The sequence below is a fragment of the Pezoporus wallicus genome, unplaced genomic scaffold, assembly GCF_028554395.1.
Source record: "Pezoporus wallicus isolate ANWC-B61680 ecotype Strahan unplaced genomic scaffold, APGP_CSIRO_Pwel_v1 contig_6732, whole genome shotgun sequence".
NCBI lineage: Eukaryota > Metazoa > Chordata > Aves > Psittaciformes > Psittacidae > Pezoporus > Pezoporus wallicus.
The window spans coordinates 817,968-835,607 of record NW_026638638.1 but is presented as its reverse complement, the minus strand read 5'-3'; the positions used below and the strand labels follow the sequence as shown (position 1 = coordinate 835,607).

Sequence of the window (17,640 nt, the reverse complement as noted above, 5' to 3'; positions counted from 1 at the left end):
ATAAAATCAGCAGGAAGAAGTTTGAAATTTGAGACTAGAACTAGTTCACCATGACCCGAATAGAAAATAATCATAATAGGATTTCTTTTAAAAGGAAAGGTCAAACCAGAAAAGGTTGTTAATTTAGATCAGATATATAAATATATAGGTCATTTAAATATTACAAACACCTATGCTAATGCCTTAATTTGTGATACTCCTTTAAAATATCATTAAAATATATTAAAAAATATAATTTGCTATTCTACTACTAGCAATAAAATGCTATCAAAGTGATATTCAAGCTGCACAGTTTAGCTGCCAAAGTTTTAAAGAAAATGGAACCATTGAACTGTGGAAAAGTGACTGTATAAGCACCTGTAACTGATGTTAGCTGAAGTGCTAAACCAGCTTTTGGCAGTCTGGCCTCTTTTGCAGGTGCACAGACTGTTGGGGTTTTTTTATGTCAGTTTATTCAACTAGTACAGTTCGTTAAGTATTTCATTTGAAGTTGAGAAATGGGCTGGGAATTGAAATAGCAGAAATACTTATTATCACCTTTCAATCCATGAATAAAAATGAGGTGTGAGAGTCTGAGATCTATTAGTTTTAAAATCTTATAGGATATATTAGCCTAAAATGATTTATTTAAATTCAGTAACTACAGATAATATGCCGCTTTAAAAAAAAACCAGTCTAATAAGATGTATATGTTTTACTGTCCCCAGCAAGTTGGATGATGAAGACAACTGGTGTTTTTAGATATATATAAACAAACACCCCCTTCACTCCAACCAAAAAAATGTGTGTGTAAGGAAATTCTACTGCAACACAATTTATTTTTTTTTTTTCCTAAATGATAGTCTAAAACCAAAATGTTTGAAGCTGCTGTAAATTTTAATCCTGTGTCTGAAGCTGGAGATTTGCACCCGCTGGCTGATTCACAAAGGTGGTTCACTTGAACAAGAATAAGAGAAAGCCTGGGCTGTAATCAGAAGTGCTGATTTTTGTTGGCAATAGCCAAATAGTTCTCACAACGCTCCTCATCAGTCTGCCCAGCAAGGATGAGAGTTGTACATTTTGCTAGAGCTCAGGTTGGGGGGGGGGGGGAATCACAGCTCCCTGTTGTGAGATGATTAATCCTCTCATCAGGAGGATTGGGCTGCAGCGCCTTCACTTCTGCTGGGTCTCTTCCACATGATATCTGCTGTCAAGACTGCAGAATCATGGTGCTCCCACCACTCCAGTAACTTTGTGTGCTCCATTGCTGTCTTATGAGCAGCTGAAAATAGGAGCATTGTGTTGTGATGGAGGTCAGAAGATCCTGAAATGACTCTAGATCTGATGTGTACTATGACCTTAAGTGTGAGAAGAGAATACTCAGTTAAGATCCAAACCAAAGTCTTGTCTTCCAGCTGGAAACCTCCTTGAGAGAAATTTTGAAACAGGGAGAAAGTAGCAGCATTACTTGTACATCTTCTGTAGATATACCTATGTATCCTAATACCTTAAGATGAGAGTGATAAACTTCTTTTCATATGGATACAGATTTTGGCTCTGAAAACAGGATCTAAATTAACTTCATTACTGAAAATATGTACATGGATGATTCTCACATGTCCATTCATCTTTGAAACTCCTGAAGCTGTAAGCGTAAATATTCTATAGTTGCTTCATTAGGCAATGACAACACCAAAGGTATTTCATTCTGGTCATAAAAGTGGTGAGAACAGTTCTTGTGCTTTGTAACTGAAACCTGACTTAATATGAGAGAAAACAATTCTTTTGAAATGTATGGCTCCAAAGACCACCACCCCAAAACAATCTCTGTTTAAATCCTTCGCTGGGTTTTGCTTGTAGGCAATTGCTTTTATTCTAATTTGTAAGAAACATTACAACTCATTTAGAGCAATAAGGAAATACTTTTTTCTGCACCGCGCCAATATATAAAAGAGAGAGCTTGTTGGAAGTGTATTTCCATCTGTTTATAGATTTAACTCAATTGTATTAACTATTACATCATCCTCGTTCATTAATTTAATCTTGTATCCATGGGAATTTTAAAATTGCGGTACTCACTTTTGTAAGAACAGATAGCTACAGATCTGAGGTTGTATTGATAGGTACTATTATGAACAATTTGAGTTAGCTTTAAACATAAAAGTCACATCGTCAGAGCATTACATATTAAAAATAGTAAAAAATCAGTGGCACAGTCCCGTCGCAAGGTAGAGCATACAAGCTAATGTCAGCTACGTTTTAAGCACATGGCAGAGCCATTACATGGTGCCTCAGGTGGTGGTAAGCAATAAATCTGAGGGTGCCTAAATTTACCTGCACTGACTGCTTAGTGCTCTCAAGAAGTGCTGACCAGCAGAACTGTCTGTATGCCTGTTAATGTGGAAATTCTTTGATAGAAGAAGAAAAATAGGCATATATTAATGACCTTTCCAAATTTAAATATAAATTAATGTCCTGCTTGCAGGGTTTTGTTTCAGTGCCTGAACTGTTTCATGACAGGACCAGTTTGAAAGCAATTCTGACTTCCCAGTTTAAATGGTGGTTGTTTTTGTGAGTCTGTTCAGAGATCTTCCAGCAAGAATTCTCTGTGCTGAAGTGCAATTTCACATTTGTGAAAATTATGACTTTAAGGTGTACGTGATCTATTGTATATCTCTTTCTACCTGCTTGCGGTATTCTGTCCAAGCGTATTATTTGTTCTCCTCTTAAGTAGTTTTACCCTGTTACCTGGAAAAACAGACAAGCTGACCTCATAATGTTTTAGCTGTCACTGATGCAGGGGTAACACATGTGCTTGCTTTTTCTGTGTTCCTTGGTTTGTCAGCTTACTCAAAAGTCATCTGAGAACATTTGCACCCAGAGCAATGTGAAAATAACTTTTTAGTACATAATTTGACTGCATTATAGATACCACAGGCTACTGAAAATGCTCATGGGTAATAAACTCTGGTTGTCTTCAGCATTTTTTTGAGTTTGTCCCTGTAACAGCAACCTCCAGCCCAAATCCCGAAGAATAAAAGGATTTGAGCCTGGAGGTGAACTGTGCTTTCCTGAGCAAGAAGACTTAAGAGCAAAACAGAGAAATTAAGAAGGGGTTGGAATAATCTCTTTTTCTGTGGTTGTGGTCACTGTAGGTGATACTCAGCTGTCTTAAATTTAGGCACCAAATTTTATGCCAGAATTCAGAGCCTTGAGACCCTGGTAAGTTTAGGCGACACCTCAGGAAGGGCAGCTGAAGCTCCTAAGTTCCCCCAACCACATTGAGATCCTGAGCTTCAAACCTTACGTTATTTACCTGAGGATATGCAATGTTCTAAAACCCATTACTTGTGGTTGGTTAGTCCCCTCCTAATCTGAAATGCTGTTTTTTGATCTGCCAAAGGGCTAAAGTGAAGTAAGGCTGAGTGCACTCCTATTCAGGGTATGTGTTAATGTCTCTCTACATCTTTTTCAAACAAAACAAGAAGATGGGCTTACATCTGGCATGAAGATGTTTCTTTTGCCATTGTGTTGATGCAAGTTTTCAGTTTTTAATTGTGCAGAAATGGCAGAATTCTTTTTTTTTAAATAGATTTTTTTCCCCCTAATGTAACCAGTTTAAATCTAAGTGTGGTTTCTTCCATATACTTATTTCAACCATATTTGCAGCTAAAAAAGAATGTTTACAAAAACAGAAGAGTTCAGGGAAAATACACTGTTACCCATGAATCTGTGTAAATACTAATTTTTGAGGGTGATGCTAGCAAAGGGAAAGATTGATCTATATGGCTTGAAACCAAATGACACAGAGTTTACTTAAACAGAGGAAAAACTACAGGAATTCTTGTAATCAGCTTTGTCACAGAGTATGTGTTGTGAATAAGGCTGAGACATCCCCATGTGCTTAGGAGGTGTTGTGGTACCATACTAGAAGGTACTCTGCAAATTTTGAGAGAAGGGGAAATACACCCTGAAGCAGTTGAGGTTAAAACCTGCTACCATGAGAAGAATTTTAGTCTTGGGCATGTGTCTGAATTTTCATTGTCTGGAGATTACCGATGCAGTGCAGCAAGATGAGGATAACTAGGGTTTTTTTAAACTGAGTTCCTAAGTTACAAATACAAAGTGCTGCTGTCACAAACCAGTAATGCTAGTAAATGACATGTTTGTATGATCATCTTGGTATGCAGAAAAGAATTTTTCTGTGTATCATGATTTGAGGGAAAAAATGAATTTTCTGTTTGAGCTTACACTGTTAATAAATGTTCAGCATAAACTTAAGAGCATGAGTACAATAACATGAAAATCACAGCATGACACAAGGAAAGCAACAAGGAAAAAGGCAATATTCTGTTTCTTGACAGAAGAAAATCAATGACAGTCTCTTTAAGTAAATGTGTAATTGTCTATCGTATGTAGTAAATGGTATCAGTGATGGTTCTTCATTACATTTTATCCGTGTCTAAGAAAGACAGTGATGGACAAATTTAAGGTATGTGTGTATAATAGACATGGTCTGACTCACGAGTTGGCTTGAGTCCTGGGCAGTGGGATTTGGGGATGCTTCTCTCTTTCTGAGTGCAAGGGAGCATGCATGTGCAGTACAGAAGAGGCAGGAAGAGGCTGAAAAAAAGAAAGGAGCCTGCAACAGAAGCTTGGGCTGGGGATGCACTGAGTGGCAGGGAAAGGTGTTCATATGGCAGGGAGTAGCCCTGAGCCTTACAGGGGATGAGGGGAGATGAAGGGGAGTTGGTTAGCTCAGGGAGCTGCTGACAATCTCTGTCTTCTGAAAGAGAATCAGGTGTTCTCCTTGTAAAAAGGGACCTTCTCACTTCTTCTCAGGTCTTTAATCTTCTTGCTTACTATTTGTTTTGCCCTACTAGAGAGGGCATTTTGGTTCAATTGACTTTTGTCTAATAAAAGGTTGTTTTCTTGCTCCTGTTGTCTTTGTGGTGTATGCATGGAAAACAGTAAGGGCCAGAGGGACTGTTTCGGATTATTTCAGCTAAAGACTGCAGCTGACTTAATTCACAGAGATGTTATGTTTTGTGATATCCCTGTATGAGAAATGATGTTACATGTTCATAAATACATTTTTAAAAAATTAAGAAGGTAGACTCTAATTTTCTCTTCAGCAAGAAAATGATCCGTAGGACCTTAAAATTTTCAACAAGCTGGGAGAAAAGAGAAAGCCTTGCAGACAGTGGTCAGAAAGTCCAGTTGTTTTTGTTCAAGGAGGGGAGCATTCAAGATGAGCACCATAAATTTCCTATCCTCATGGCAATAAGCAAAGCCTTGCAGGAATAGAAAGAAACCAAACAGCTTCAAGGCCATCTTCCCAAACATGAAAGCAGTATTTCCTCTAATCCCATTGCTCCTGCAAACTTTGGTTTCAAAGTTTGGACAGCAGTAAACCAAGAATTGGAGCATGTAATTTTGCTTCAGTGTTTTTTGGAAAGCAGTGGCAGAAAGCAAGTGAAAGGAGATCTTCAAAATTGAGAACAAGGGAATGTGGTAAAAACAGCACCTTGCAGCAGTCAGTACAGGGAGCAGACAGAAATGCTGAAGTAGGGTCCTGTCTTACTAGACAAGACTTACATAATACTGCGGTGCAGGAGGCATCTTCTTTCAACTGCTGTGGCAGCTGGGAGGCCTTGGAACAAAGAGAGTCCTGCCTTCCAGTAGTCACAGTGATGGAAGACTTCATCTTTCAGCCAGAGGAATGAGAGAGAAATGAGGAGTTGGTTGTAGAAGACAGGAAAAGGAGAAACCTAATTTCAGAGTGTGGACTTTGGGAGGAAGAGCGAGTGTGGATTTTGGGGATGTGTCATCCCTGTCCGTGTGCCCCCAGCCATCTTTGGCTTCTTTAGTTGACTGTGGGGAATTTTTTTTACCCTCTTTGAATTACTGGTGGTCTCTCCTTGTAGAGAAAGGGGTGCAGAAATGAGAAAAGGGGCTGGGATAATGGCCTTGAAGAATACAAGCAACAGTGTGTTTTACTTAGAATTTGAGCTCACTGAGTTACGAAAGTTTTACATATAAAAGTACCAATATAAAGCACTTTCTGATAGTTTAGCAAAAGTATTTCTCTGTGCTGTTCATGTTTATGTCAAAGGAATTGGAGATTAAATTATGCTGCATCACGCAAAAGTGTCTCAAGCATCTGTTTTCAAAGTGCTGCATTGAAGAGACTGAAAATTGGGCACAGGTCACTGGAAACACTTTGGTCATTCACAGTATACACAGGAAAAAATATTTTAAGGAATCACAGAATCCTAAGGGTTGGAAGGGACCTCAAAAGATCATCTAGTCCAACCCTCCTGCAAGAGCAGGGTAACCTAGAGTACATCACACAGGAACTTGTCCAGGCGGGCCTTGAATGTCTCCAATGTAGGAGACTCCACAACCCCCCTGGGCAACCCGTTCCAGTGCTCTGTCACTCTCACAGTAAAGAAATTTTTCCTGATGTTCACATGGAACCTCCTATGCTCCAGTTTACACCCACTGCCCCTTGTCCTGTCATTGGACATCGCTGAAAAAAAACCTAGCTCCATCATCCTGACACTCACCCTTTACATGTTTGTAAACATTGATGAGGTCACCCCTCAGTCTCCTCCAAGCTAAAGAGTCCCAGCTCCCTCAGCCTCTCCTCATACGGGAGATGTTCCACTCCCTTAATCATCTTCGTTGCCCTGCGCTGGACTCTCTCCAGCAGTTCCCTGTCCTTCTTGAACTTAGGGGCCCAGAACTGGACACAATATTCCAGATGCGGCCTCACCAAGGCAGAGTAGAGGGGGAGGAGAACATCTCTTGACCTACTAACCACACCTTTCTAATGCACCCTAGGATGCCATTGGCCTTCTTGGCCACAAGGGCACATTGCTGGCTCATGGTCATCCTCCTATCCACCAGGACCCCCAGGTCCCTTTCCCCTTCACTACTGTCCAGCAGGTCAACCCCCAACCTGTACTGGTACATGGGGTTGTTCTTCCCCAGATGCAGGACTCTACACTTGCCCTTGTTGAATTTCATCAAGTTCCTCTCCGCCCAACTCTCCAGCCTGTCCAGGTCTCGCTGAATGGCAACACAGCCTTCTGGTGTGTCAGCCACTCCTCCCAGTTTAGTATCATCAGCAAACTTGCTGAGGGTACACTCAGTTCCCTCATCCAGGTCGTTGATGAAAATATTAAACAGCACTGGTCCCAGCACCGACCCCTGAGGGACTCCACTAGTCACAGACCTCCAGCTAGATTTTGCCCCATTGACCACAACTCTCTGCCTTCTTCCTTCCAACCAGTTCTTGATCCACCTCACTACCTGATCATCAAGCCCACACTTCCTTAGCTTATCTGTGAGGATGCTGTGGGAGACAGTATCAAATGCCTTACTGAAATCAAGAAAAAACACATCTTCCGCTCTACCATCATCCATCCACCTAGTTACTTGCTCATAGAAGGCTATAAGGTTGGTCAAACATGACTTCCCCTTGGTAAAGCCATGTTGGCTGCTCTTAATGACCCCCTCATCCTTGATATGTCTAGAGATGGTGTCAAGAATAAGTTGTTCCATCATCTTTCCAGGGATGGAGGTAAGGCTGACCGGTCTATAATTACCCGGGTCCTCCTTCTTGCCCTTCTTATAGACCGGCGTGACATTTGCCATCCTCCAATTCTCAGGCACCTTACCTGTTTCCCACGACTTACCAAAGATGATGGAGAGTGGCTCAGCAATGACCTCCGCCAGCTCCCTCAGCACCCATGGGTGTATTCCATCCGGACCCATTGATTTATAGATGTCCAGATTACTTAACTGATCCCTAACCCAATTCTTATCTACCAAAGCAGACTCCTCCTTTATCCTGACTCCTTCCGGGGCTATAGGAATCTGGGTCCCCTGGGGAGAGTCTGCAGGAGTAAAGACAGAGGCAAAGAAGGCATTCAACACCTCTGCCTTCTTTATATCCTCTGTCTCCAGGGCACCCACCTCATTCAGCAGTGGGCCTATACTGCTTCTTGTGTTAGTTTTATTCGCTATGTATTTGAAGAAGCCCTTTCTATTGTCCTTGACCCGGCCTGCCAGATTAAGTTCCAAGGAGGCCTTAGCTGTCCTAATTGCTTCCCTACATCCTCTAACAGCCGTCCTATATTCCTCCCAAGTGGCCAGCCCCTCCTTCCATAATCCATAGATTCTCTTTTTCCGTATGAGTTTGCCCAGCAGTTCCTTGTTTAACCATGCGGGTCTCCTGGCTCCCCTACTTGACTTCCTACTCATTGGGACACTTTGATCCTGAGCTTGGAAGAAGTAGTCCTTGAATGCTGACCAACTATCTTGAGCCCCTTTACCACCTAGTACCCTTTGCCATGATACTTCCCTTAGCAATTGATAGAAGAGGCCAAAGTTTGCCCTTCGGAAATCCAGAATTGTGGCCTTGCTAGGTATTCTATTCCTCCCATACAAGATCCTAAAGTCCACCATCTCATGGTCACTGCAGCCCAGACTGCCATTGACCGTCACTACTTCAACCAGACCCTCCTTGTTGGTGAGTACCAGATCCAGCAGTGCTCCCATCCTAGTTGGTTCGTCCACCATTTGCATTAAGAAGTTATCATCAATGCACTGGAGGAACCTCCTGGACTGTGAATGACTGGCTGTGTAAGTCTTCCAGCAAATATCGGGGTAGTTAAAATCCCCCATAAGGACCAAGGCATGTAGTCGTGAGGCTGCTTTCAGTTGCCTGTAGAAAGCCTCAACTCCTTCGTCCTGATCAGGAGGTCTATAATAGACCCCCACAACTGTGCCACCTGTACCAGCCTGTCCCTTAATTCACACCCACAGACTTTCCAGTTGGTCCTCATCTGCCCCTGGACAGAACTCAATACATTCTAGTCGCTCTTTCACATAAAGAGCAACTCCACTACCTCGCTTTGCTGACCTATCTTTCCTAAAAAGGACATAGCCATCCATGACCACATTCCAGTCATGTGAGCTGTCCCACCATGTCTCTGTAATTGCCACCAGGTTATAACCTTTAGACCGCACACAGACTTCTAACTCCTCCTGTTTATTCCCCATGCTGCGTGCGTTGGTGTACAGGCATTTCAGGGAGCGAGCAGAGCACGCTAGTGGCACCCTTGGAAGGCAGGAGGCCTCCTGGTCTTCATTCATACTAGAACATTGCCCCACTAGTTCAAACCCAGCTACAACCCCCTCGCACTTTGAATCTAACCTAGAGCTCTGTGAGTGAGCTCTACTAACTCTTGCCCAGGTACCCTTTTTCCCCTGCAGGACAGGGTTTAAACAACTACCCTTTCCCTCAAATGAAACAACAGATTGAGAGTTCTCCCTAGTCTGCCATTCTTCAAGCCCTAGCATGTTTCTCTTGGGCTTGTCCCCAACAGGCCCAGTTATCTCCCCTTCCCCCTTCCTACCTAGTTTAAAGCCCTGTCAATGAGCCCTGCTAACTCCTGCCCCAGAAACCTTCTCCCCTTCTGGGACTGATGTATCCCACCTCCCACCAGCAAACCAGGTGTCTCATATAGCAGCCCATGATTGAAAAACCCAAACCCCTGCCTTTGGCACCAGTCCCGTAGCCATACATTAATCTGCAGTCTCTTCCTATTTATCTCTTCACCTTTGCTTGTAACAGGTATGGAAGCAAACACCACTTGCGCTCCAGACCCTCTAACCAGCCATCCCAGAGCCCTGAAGTCTCTCTTCATTGCCCTTGCCCTGCTTGTAATAATTTCATCACTGCCAACCTGAAAAAACAGCAGTGGATAGTAGTCAGAGGGCTGCACCAGATCAGAGTTTCCTTTTAACATCGCCAATCTGAGCCCCAGGTAGGCAGCAGACTTCCCTGTGGGATGGATCTGGTCGACAAATGGGCCCTTCTGTTCCCCTCAGAAGGGAGTCACCCACCACAATTACTCTTCTTTTCTTCTTTGTTGAGGAAGTTCTAAGGCATGGGGGTGAGTGACAAGCCCTAGGTGACTCACTAGATAGATCTACCCCTCCATCTCCATTTACCTGGCCCTGTAGTTCCAAGACCTCATTCCTGTTACTCAAGGGCAACTGGGAGGCTTCCTTCACTGGGATTGTGAGAGTTTTCACTTACCTCTCCGAGGAGGGACCTCCCTCCATACCTCCTTGTCCCTTAAGTTTACTCCTTCTGTCTGATGGTAGGAGGGAAGGGGATCCATCACTTGTTCAGCCACTTCCCTCTGCCCTTGCCTTAGGCTGTGGCTCCACCAATCAATCTCACTTTCACACTCTCTGATAGCTCTCAACCTTTCTAAGTCCTCCCTCAGTTCAACCACCTGCTTTAGCAGGTCATCTACTTGCTGACACCGCACACAAACGGTGTCACTGGCTCTCTCTGATACAAGTGCCAGGCTCAGGCATTCACTGCAGCCAGAGACCTGCACGGCCGCATGTCTGCAGGAAGGCTCAGTCTGGGTACCCACGTTATTCCTCACTACAGGTTTTGATCGAGTGGTGACCATGATCTGTCTGGTCGATCGGTCCGTCTACGTCTCTCCGCAGAAGCAAGCAATCCTTCCTCCTCCTGCGCTCCAGGCGAGCCCTCTTGATCAGGCAGTCACCCCACTCGCCTGCCCCCACAAACTGCCTTGACCCGCTCTGTTCACCGCGCTCCCTGTGCAGGTTTTCAACCGCTCACAGCTGCCGCCGAGCCTGCTGGCTCCGCCCCCGGTGAGTCCCTGCTCGCGAGAGCTGAGCTGCCGGCTCCTGCACAAGTCCTGTTGAGGACTTGAGGCTCCCTCCTCGATGGCTTTTGTCGCTCGGAGTTGAGGCTCTTGGACGCTGATCTCTCCTCGCTCCACTCCGATGTTGCAGGCGTCCTCTCTCAAGCTACTCACCTCAGCAATTGACTGAGCAAATTATTTATCTTCCAGAAGGGAGTAACTTAAAAAATCCAACACTTTGGCTTCAGTTTGCGCGCACCTTCCTATCAAATGCACTTAGAGAGGAAAAAATTCTTTTCAGCACCATGTGAAGAGCAGGAATATTTTAGTGGAGAGATTTGGTTCCTTTTGACCTACTACCACCTTTGGAAGATCACATGACATATATAAAGTTGGTTATCAATCCTTTTCTTCAGAATCTCCTCATAAAAACATGCATAGCTCTTGGCATCAGGATTATAGTCGCTTGGAACAAAACCCAATATTCACCTTTTGATATTTCAACATTCCCTCAATATCAGGATGCAAATTTAAGTCTTACTTTTGCTTGTCTTATTGATTTTATGTATAAGTGGACATAGAAGGGATTACCTGCATAAAAAAAATCTGTTGCTCACTATGAGGAAGGGTAAGAGCATTAGTTTCTCTGGTTGTTCCTCAGCATCAGGTGCTGGTATTTATCCCAGCTACAATTAGAAAGTTGTGCTGAGAGTGAATGTGGTACAGTGACTCCAGCTTTGTTAGTGCATCTCTAATGAGGAAACCGTTGCATATTCAATTTCTATTATAGATCTAGTAATTATGGCTGCCATTGGTCCCAGGCACTATAATTAATATTATAACTGACAGTTATAATCTTATTTTCACTCACTTGCAACATTTGAAAAATGACTGTCTCGGACGAATGTTCTCTTCATTTTTTTTTTCTTTGCCTATGCATAAATTATTTTGGAAAGACTTGTGAAAAAGTAATTTTTGTTTAATTCTATTTTGGATAATGTTGAGAAATTCTTTTCTCATATTACTAAAGATGTTTTCCCTCTCACTCCACCTGCAAGTTCTGCAGGGAGTGTTCTATAGCTAACTGGATGGCTGTGTCGCTAGAAGCTGCTGGCTGGTCTTTGAGGTTGTTCCCAGACAGTGTGTGAATAGACATGAATAGCTGGTGAGTCTAATTGGAGATGCCTGCAAGAGAAAGCTGTTTAGTCTACAGCTTCTCTGAAACAACTGCAACTGCCTATGTCTCTTCCCTGGGAATCCTGAGAGTTGGTAGTGAGAGGCAGATCTGCTGTGAATAACACCTCTTCCCTTTCTTCTCCTATATCCTTATTTAAGCTGTCTCTGCAGAGCTAGGCCAAAGCATGTAAGATATTAAATATATAGGGAGTTGTTTAGATACCCTTTAGCTGTCTGTACCCAAAACCCTGTGCCTTATCTGTCATTTATATGCCTCAGGTTGAGACAGTATAGAAGTAGTGGTGATGGACTGCTGCATTTTGGGAGCTTATGGAAATAAGATTTATGACTCTAAATATGTGGTCTTGCCATCATACTCAGAGCAGACTTCCATACAGTTTAAGTGTGGGCTTGTATAACTGATTGGTACGGGAGAGACAAGCAGTTGCTCAGTACAGCTTTTGGGCACACAGTAGGAGAAAGTAAGGAACAGTTCAAGATGAGATTGTGAGATCCCAGTTTGATGGGTTAATGTAGAACATCACAGCGAGACATGTCCTTAGTGTGTGGAACAAAAGGCTTTAGGCATTTAGTTTGGTTTAGTTAAGTAACCACTACCAGCTGCAGGACCAAACAGTAGCAGTCCAGTTCTTCCTGTGTTTAGTTATTCCTTAGACCAAGCATATGGTTTCTCTGTCAGAACTTGATGGTACTTGTGGTCACAGATATGTGCAAATACTTACTTGTTTTTCTAAGAAGGTGCCTTTTACTACTGTTCATCAGCAGTTTTTACCTAATTTAGCAACTCATTGGTGAAAGTCTATATAACAGAGCTTAAAATGTTCTCGTTTCTTTAGCCCAATAAATAATAAATGGAAGAACCTCACTAGAGCTAGTAATTTACAGGTGGATATTGCCACAGATACTTATATTTAAGCACTGTATGCATGTCTTAGTTAAACTACATTTGCCCTGTGTTCCTGTAGCACCCTTGAACCATTTCTCTTCATTTTGTTTCTTAGGTACCCCACTTCTAGTTCGAAGGAGCAGTGATCCATCTTTGGGCCCACCTGCTGACTTCCACCCCAGTGCTTCTCATCCCAGCGACCACAGTCTCAAGCATGTTGTAGCAGTAGGTGTCATGTAATTCACCTTTTTTTTAAAGGCAAAACCTGTTCTTACCTTTTGGTGTATAGCAGTTTTACAAGCTATGTCTGTACTTGTATCTAAAACAAGTGCATCATGCTCATTTTCTGTAAGGGATAGAATTTCTTATGGACAAAATGGCTGGTTTAGATTATACAGTCAACTAACGGTGGTTCTCTTTTTTAAAAATAAGACATTCACATAAAGCTCATTGGTGACATAAGGCACTGGAATATGAACCTAGCAATTATGTATTTGTTCAGTATCCTTTTGTCCAGTTCACCACTGTGTAGTGGGAAAAATGTGTTTCCCTGTTAGTATGCATCATCTGTCTTTCCACGCTTTTCCACTTCCCTTGTTTTCTCATGGCATTTCTGTCTTCCTTTAGCACCCTACTACTATCCTCCATGGTCTCTTCTCTCTCTTGCTTTTCTGTTTTGCAGCCTGACTTCCCTTTGGAGACAAATTTGTTTTCAACAAATAGTTCTTACTAAATATTAGTGCAAAGACACTACTAGAGAGGATGTAGTAACTCTTAATTAGATGTTATTGCAGTCTGCATTAAATCTAAAAATGATAATGTCTTTGTCAGGCTTGTGGCACATTTTTTATTTGAGTTTTAAGGCCTGAAGCTTTGTGTTTGTGTGTGGGGAAGGTGTTGCTATGTTACTTGTAAAAAGATGAAATTCTTTATACTTTCTCAATGTCAGCTGAGATACATAAGTGCATCAAGCAGCATAAAGCTTTATCATAGACTTGATGTTTGCCTAGAAAGATTTCAGATCTGCTTCTGCACTAGATCGCAACTAGTTTATAGCAAAATTCCACAGATGGCTGTATTGGCACACTAGGAAGCAAGAGGAAAGAACTGGGGATCAGCGACACATGCTGGTGGTGGAAACCTTCTCAGCTGAAGGTGTATTAAGGATCATACTTCTGGTTAAGATTGTGTGAGTGAAGTAGTAAATAGAAAGTCAGATTATGTATGAATAATGTTCAGCGGATCTCAGTCTTAACTGGTCTTCTGAAGGCCAACACAGGATTTTAGCCAACTGTCATTTCTCTCTACATGGCCAAATGTATGTGCATCTAAATATTTAGTGTGCCTCTTATTTTACAATGGCTTATGTTATTTGCTAAGTGGTGTAATTTTAAACCTTCTAGTGGCTCTCCATGTACATTATGGTGTTACAGGGAGCTGAACTTTGTCCAAGTCCCATGTCACTTGTCAGACCTATTTGAGCTGAGAGGTTTTTCTTGATGTTTGCTGAAAGCACTCACATATTAATGAAATACTGACTTAGTCTGACAAATAAAAGTACAAAGAAGAATTCCTGGTTAACAATGCAGATCTTCCTCTCTTTGCAAAGTTGAGATGTGTAAAGTGAGTATGTCAATGTGTGATGCTGACCTCTGGTGTATTATAATCATGGGACAAAAAAAAAAAAAAAGTGGAAAAATTGGTGAAATTTGTTGCATTCCAGGTCATGTTTTGAATGTTTTATTTTTGGCCATAAAGGAGAGGAAGATAGGTTTTTGTTGGTTTGCTGGGTTTTCTTTAAATACCGTATTAGTGGTGACAAGTGTATTTTATACCATTATATGAGGATTGCAGTTAGACCTGGAAGCTAAACTCTCACCATGCTTCACTGACTTGCATCAGTGCACAAGGATCCTCTAGGCTGAAAGGGATTCTCTGTGCCTAAAATAGAGAGTATTCCTCTGTCAGCTGCAGGGTAACAGTCAAAGCTGGACAGGTAACTGTGGAGAAGGCTCTTGGGTCTTTTTGAAATGCCATGTAAGGGCCGGGGGGAAGGCCCAGAGGGTTGAAAGTTTTCATTGTTAAAGTAAAAATCTGTTACAGCAAAATACATTACACCAGCTCTTATTTTTGCAACAGTGCCATTTATAAACCCCTCATTCTCAATCATGCTGAAATATGCTTTGGCATAATGTTTTGGGAAGCACAGAAAGCTTAAACAACATAGGTTAAATTAGGTACAGATTGTTTTAAAACACAGGGAAGAATCAATACCTGACAACTGAAAAAACATGGCACAAACAACTGAACACTGCATTTTGAATATAGCTGTGCTCTTTCATGCAGGTGTTAAAGCAATATTTAGAGAAGATTAATTTGTTCCATATATTGCTGCTGGAAATGTAAAATTAATACTGCATTTCGTTTGCCACAAACATGAGGGTTTTTTCACATTAAACTGCTTCCTTGCAGTCACATGCAAGTTAGAAAAACCAGAGTTGTGGGTAGACAAAACAATTTTCAGTGTGTGTAGTAAAAATGAAGTCTCTGTATTTATTCCCCAATTATCTTAGCAATCATTTTGTAATTGAAATTGTCTTCCATAATTACCATAATTGTTTTGGCACTTCTGGCAATTTGGTGTTTGGCACATGTAGAACTGGCAGTTTGGCTCTCTGTAGAAAGAGTTGCAGTTAGATTGTGTGCTCTCTTATACAGTACATACTGGTTCTCCAGTAGTTGATCACTTTCTTGAGAGGTGGTTATGATCTGAATCTCTGAAGACAGCACTGATTTATTTCTATGAGGGTATGATAAGTAATGCCTAAAATAGAGCAGCGAACATGCAGTAATAGAAGAGCATTGCTACCCAGTTCAGGTGAACAGGGTGAAGCTGATGAACCATTTGAACCATTACCATTCACAGTATTTATAGAATCTAAGCAGAGCACATACTCTGTTTTTAAGATGTTGTCCCATTCATTCAAAGGAAGATTTTAATTTTTTTTCATGCCATATGGTGATTACCAAAATTACAGAATCTTTGCTGAGTGACCAGGTAGCTTGAGAAGAATTAGAGCTATTCCTTCATATCTTCTCTGATGCTTATTTTGTCTTAGCTGTAGTTTTTAGTCCCAATTAACAAAATACTTCTAGATCAGTCAAAAACTGATAGTGAAGTCCAGCATCTGTTCTCTCAGATTGGAAGTCATTTAACAGATGGTACAAAATTGGAGTATCTTTTTTCTCCCAAACCTCTCTTCCTTACCATGATAGCTGCCACTGAAAAATTTGGAGTCTACAATCAAAGAAAAATAGGGATAACAAATATCTGAATTTGTTACTGAAGAAAAGGTATTAGTGAATGTATTAATTTATGAAGGCAACTGTTAAACTCTTCTGTCTAGTTATAATCACAGAGCCCTGGCCAGGCTCTCAAAGCAGAAACTTCCCTCCCTGGGCCTCCAGAGAGGACCTCAGGAAAGCATGACTATTTTAAAACACTTTGATGTGTTGGGTGGCCGTGGGTTTGCTATGGCAGTAGCCAAATGCTGGCCCAGCTGCTTTTTGGCTGTGAATGGCCTGGCTTCAGAAAGTGGGGTTAGCAATAGGCCATGAAGTCTTCAACCAGGGATCTACCCTGGAGAGAGGCCATGCTTCATGATTGAAAGGGTCAAAGCCTTTCAGAGGAAAGAAGCATTCTTTGGCCACTTAGCACTTGTCCCCAGCTTGCTGAGAGAAGCTGCAGTTTCAGATTTTCAGCACTGACTCAGAAGTTTCTAGCTGGATCCCTCTACCCAAGCTCTAAACCGATAAAGACAAGATATGCAGCAAGTCTGAATTATGAGGTTCTGCTGGTTTGGTTTTGAACTTTTTAGGGAGCAGAGTGCATTTTGCTGCTTTTGCTCAGGCCAGTTCATCCAGGTAATAATTGCTAAGGTATAATTAAAACATCTGAACTTTCTGGGGATGATTCTTCAGCTTGTCTCTCTTTGTCCAGGGACAGACTTCCCTACTATCATAAGACATGATCAGATGTTTTAGATGGAGAATTGTGGTTGATGGGAGTTTTGCATTAATTCTGCTGGGACTAAGGTTTTATCCCCTCTTGTTAACTTGCTGATTATTATGGGGATGCTATGTTCTGCATGACTTTCTTTTCTAGTTGCATCTTTTCTGGATAAATACTTAGTTTAACTTGGAGTTAATCAATGCTAATGCCTGATCAAATTGAATTTATCCATATTTAAGATACAATGAGATGCTGGATCAATTGAAGAGCTGCTCCAGTGGCTCAATATCATTTCAATTTTTACCTAGATGTGTCTTGAAATTGACTGTATTTTATGCATTGTGGACATATAATTTGCAATTTTGGATAGGGCTCATGTATAATCAGAACATTTTTATGCTTCAAGCCCTTGTTAAAAAAGGTCAAAACCTCCTCTGGTTCTTCTGGCCATTAATTGTGTTTGTAATGTATTAGCCTTCCTGATTAAGTGTCTGCAGATTAGCATAATGTGAGTGTGTGTGAGGATGCAGCTCCACGGATTGTGCCTTCTACGTGCTGTTTCAGGTACATATGTAAACATAAATGCTGCAATCAGAGCTTGGTTTTGAGAGAAATATTATCAGTTGTACTTTCAAAGTGTGTGGGGTTTTATTACAAGAAAGAGGCAGAAATATTAATTCATCTAACAAAGCTATTTAAAAGCAGGGCAGAGCACAAAAGGTCTTTTTTGATACAGTGATGGGATAATGCTGTAGAGTCTATAAGTTGTGTTGATCCAGTAGGTTTCTGCTAAGGCCTGAACTAAGAGACTGCACTGCCATGAGGGTGGTATTGTCTGTCTGATTTCAGGAGGTAAAACTTTT

General features: G+C 41.7%; 1 protein-coding gene across 3 annotated transcripts in view; it reads left to right on the top strand.

Moving 5' to 3' along the window:
• Window positions 1–17,640, top strand: part of PARD3B (par-3 family cell polarity regulator beta) — a 424,254-nt gene that overhangs the window by 145,444 nt on the left and 261,170 nt on the right. For all 3 annotated transcript variants that reach the window (XM_057411714.1, XM_057411715.1, XM_057411713.1), the window contains exon 4: window positions 12,881–12,990. In XM_057411714.1, coding sequence (XP_057267697.1) covers window positions 12,881–12,990 — 110 coding nt within the window. The remainder of the gene's footprint in view (window positions 1–12,880; window positions 12,991–17,640) is intronic.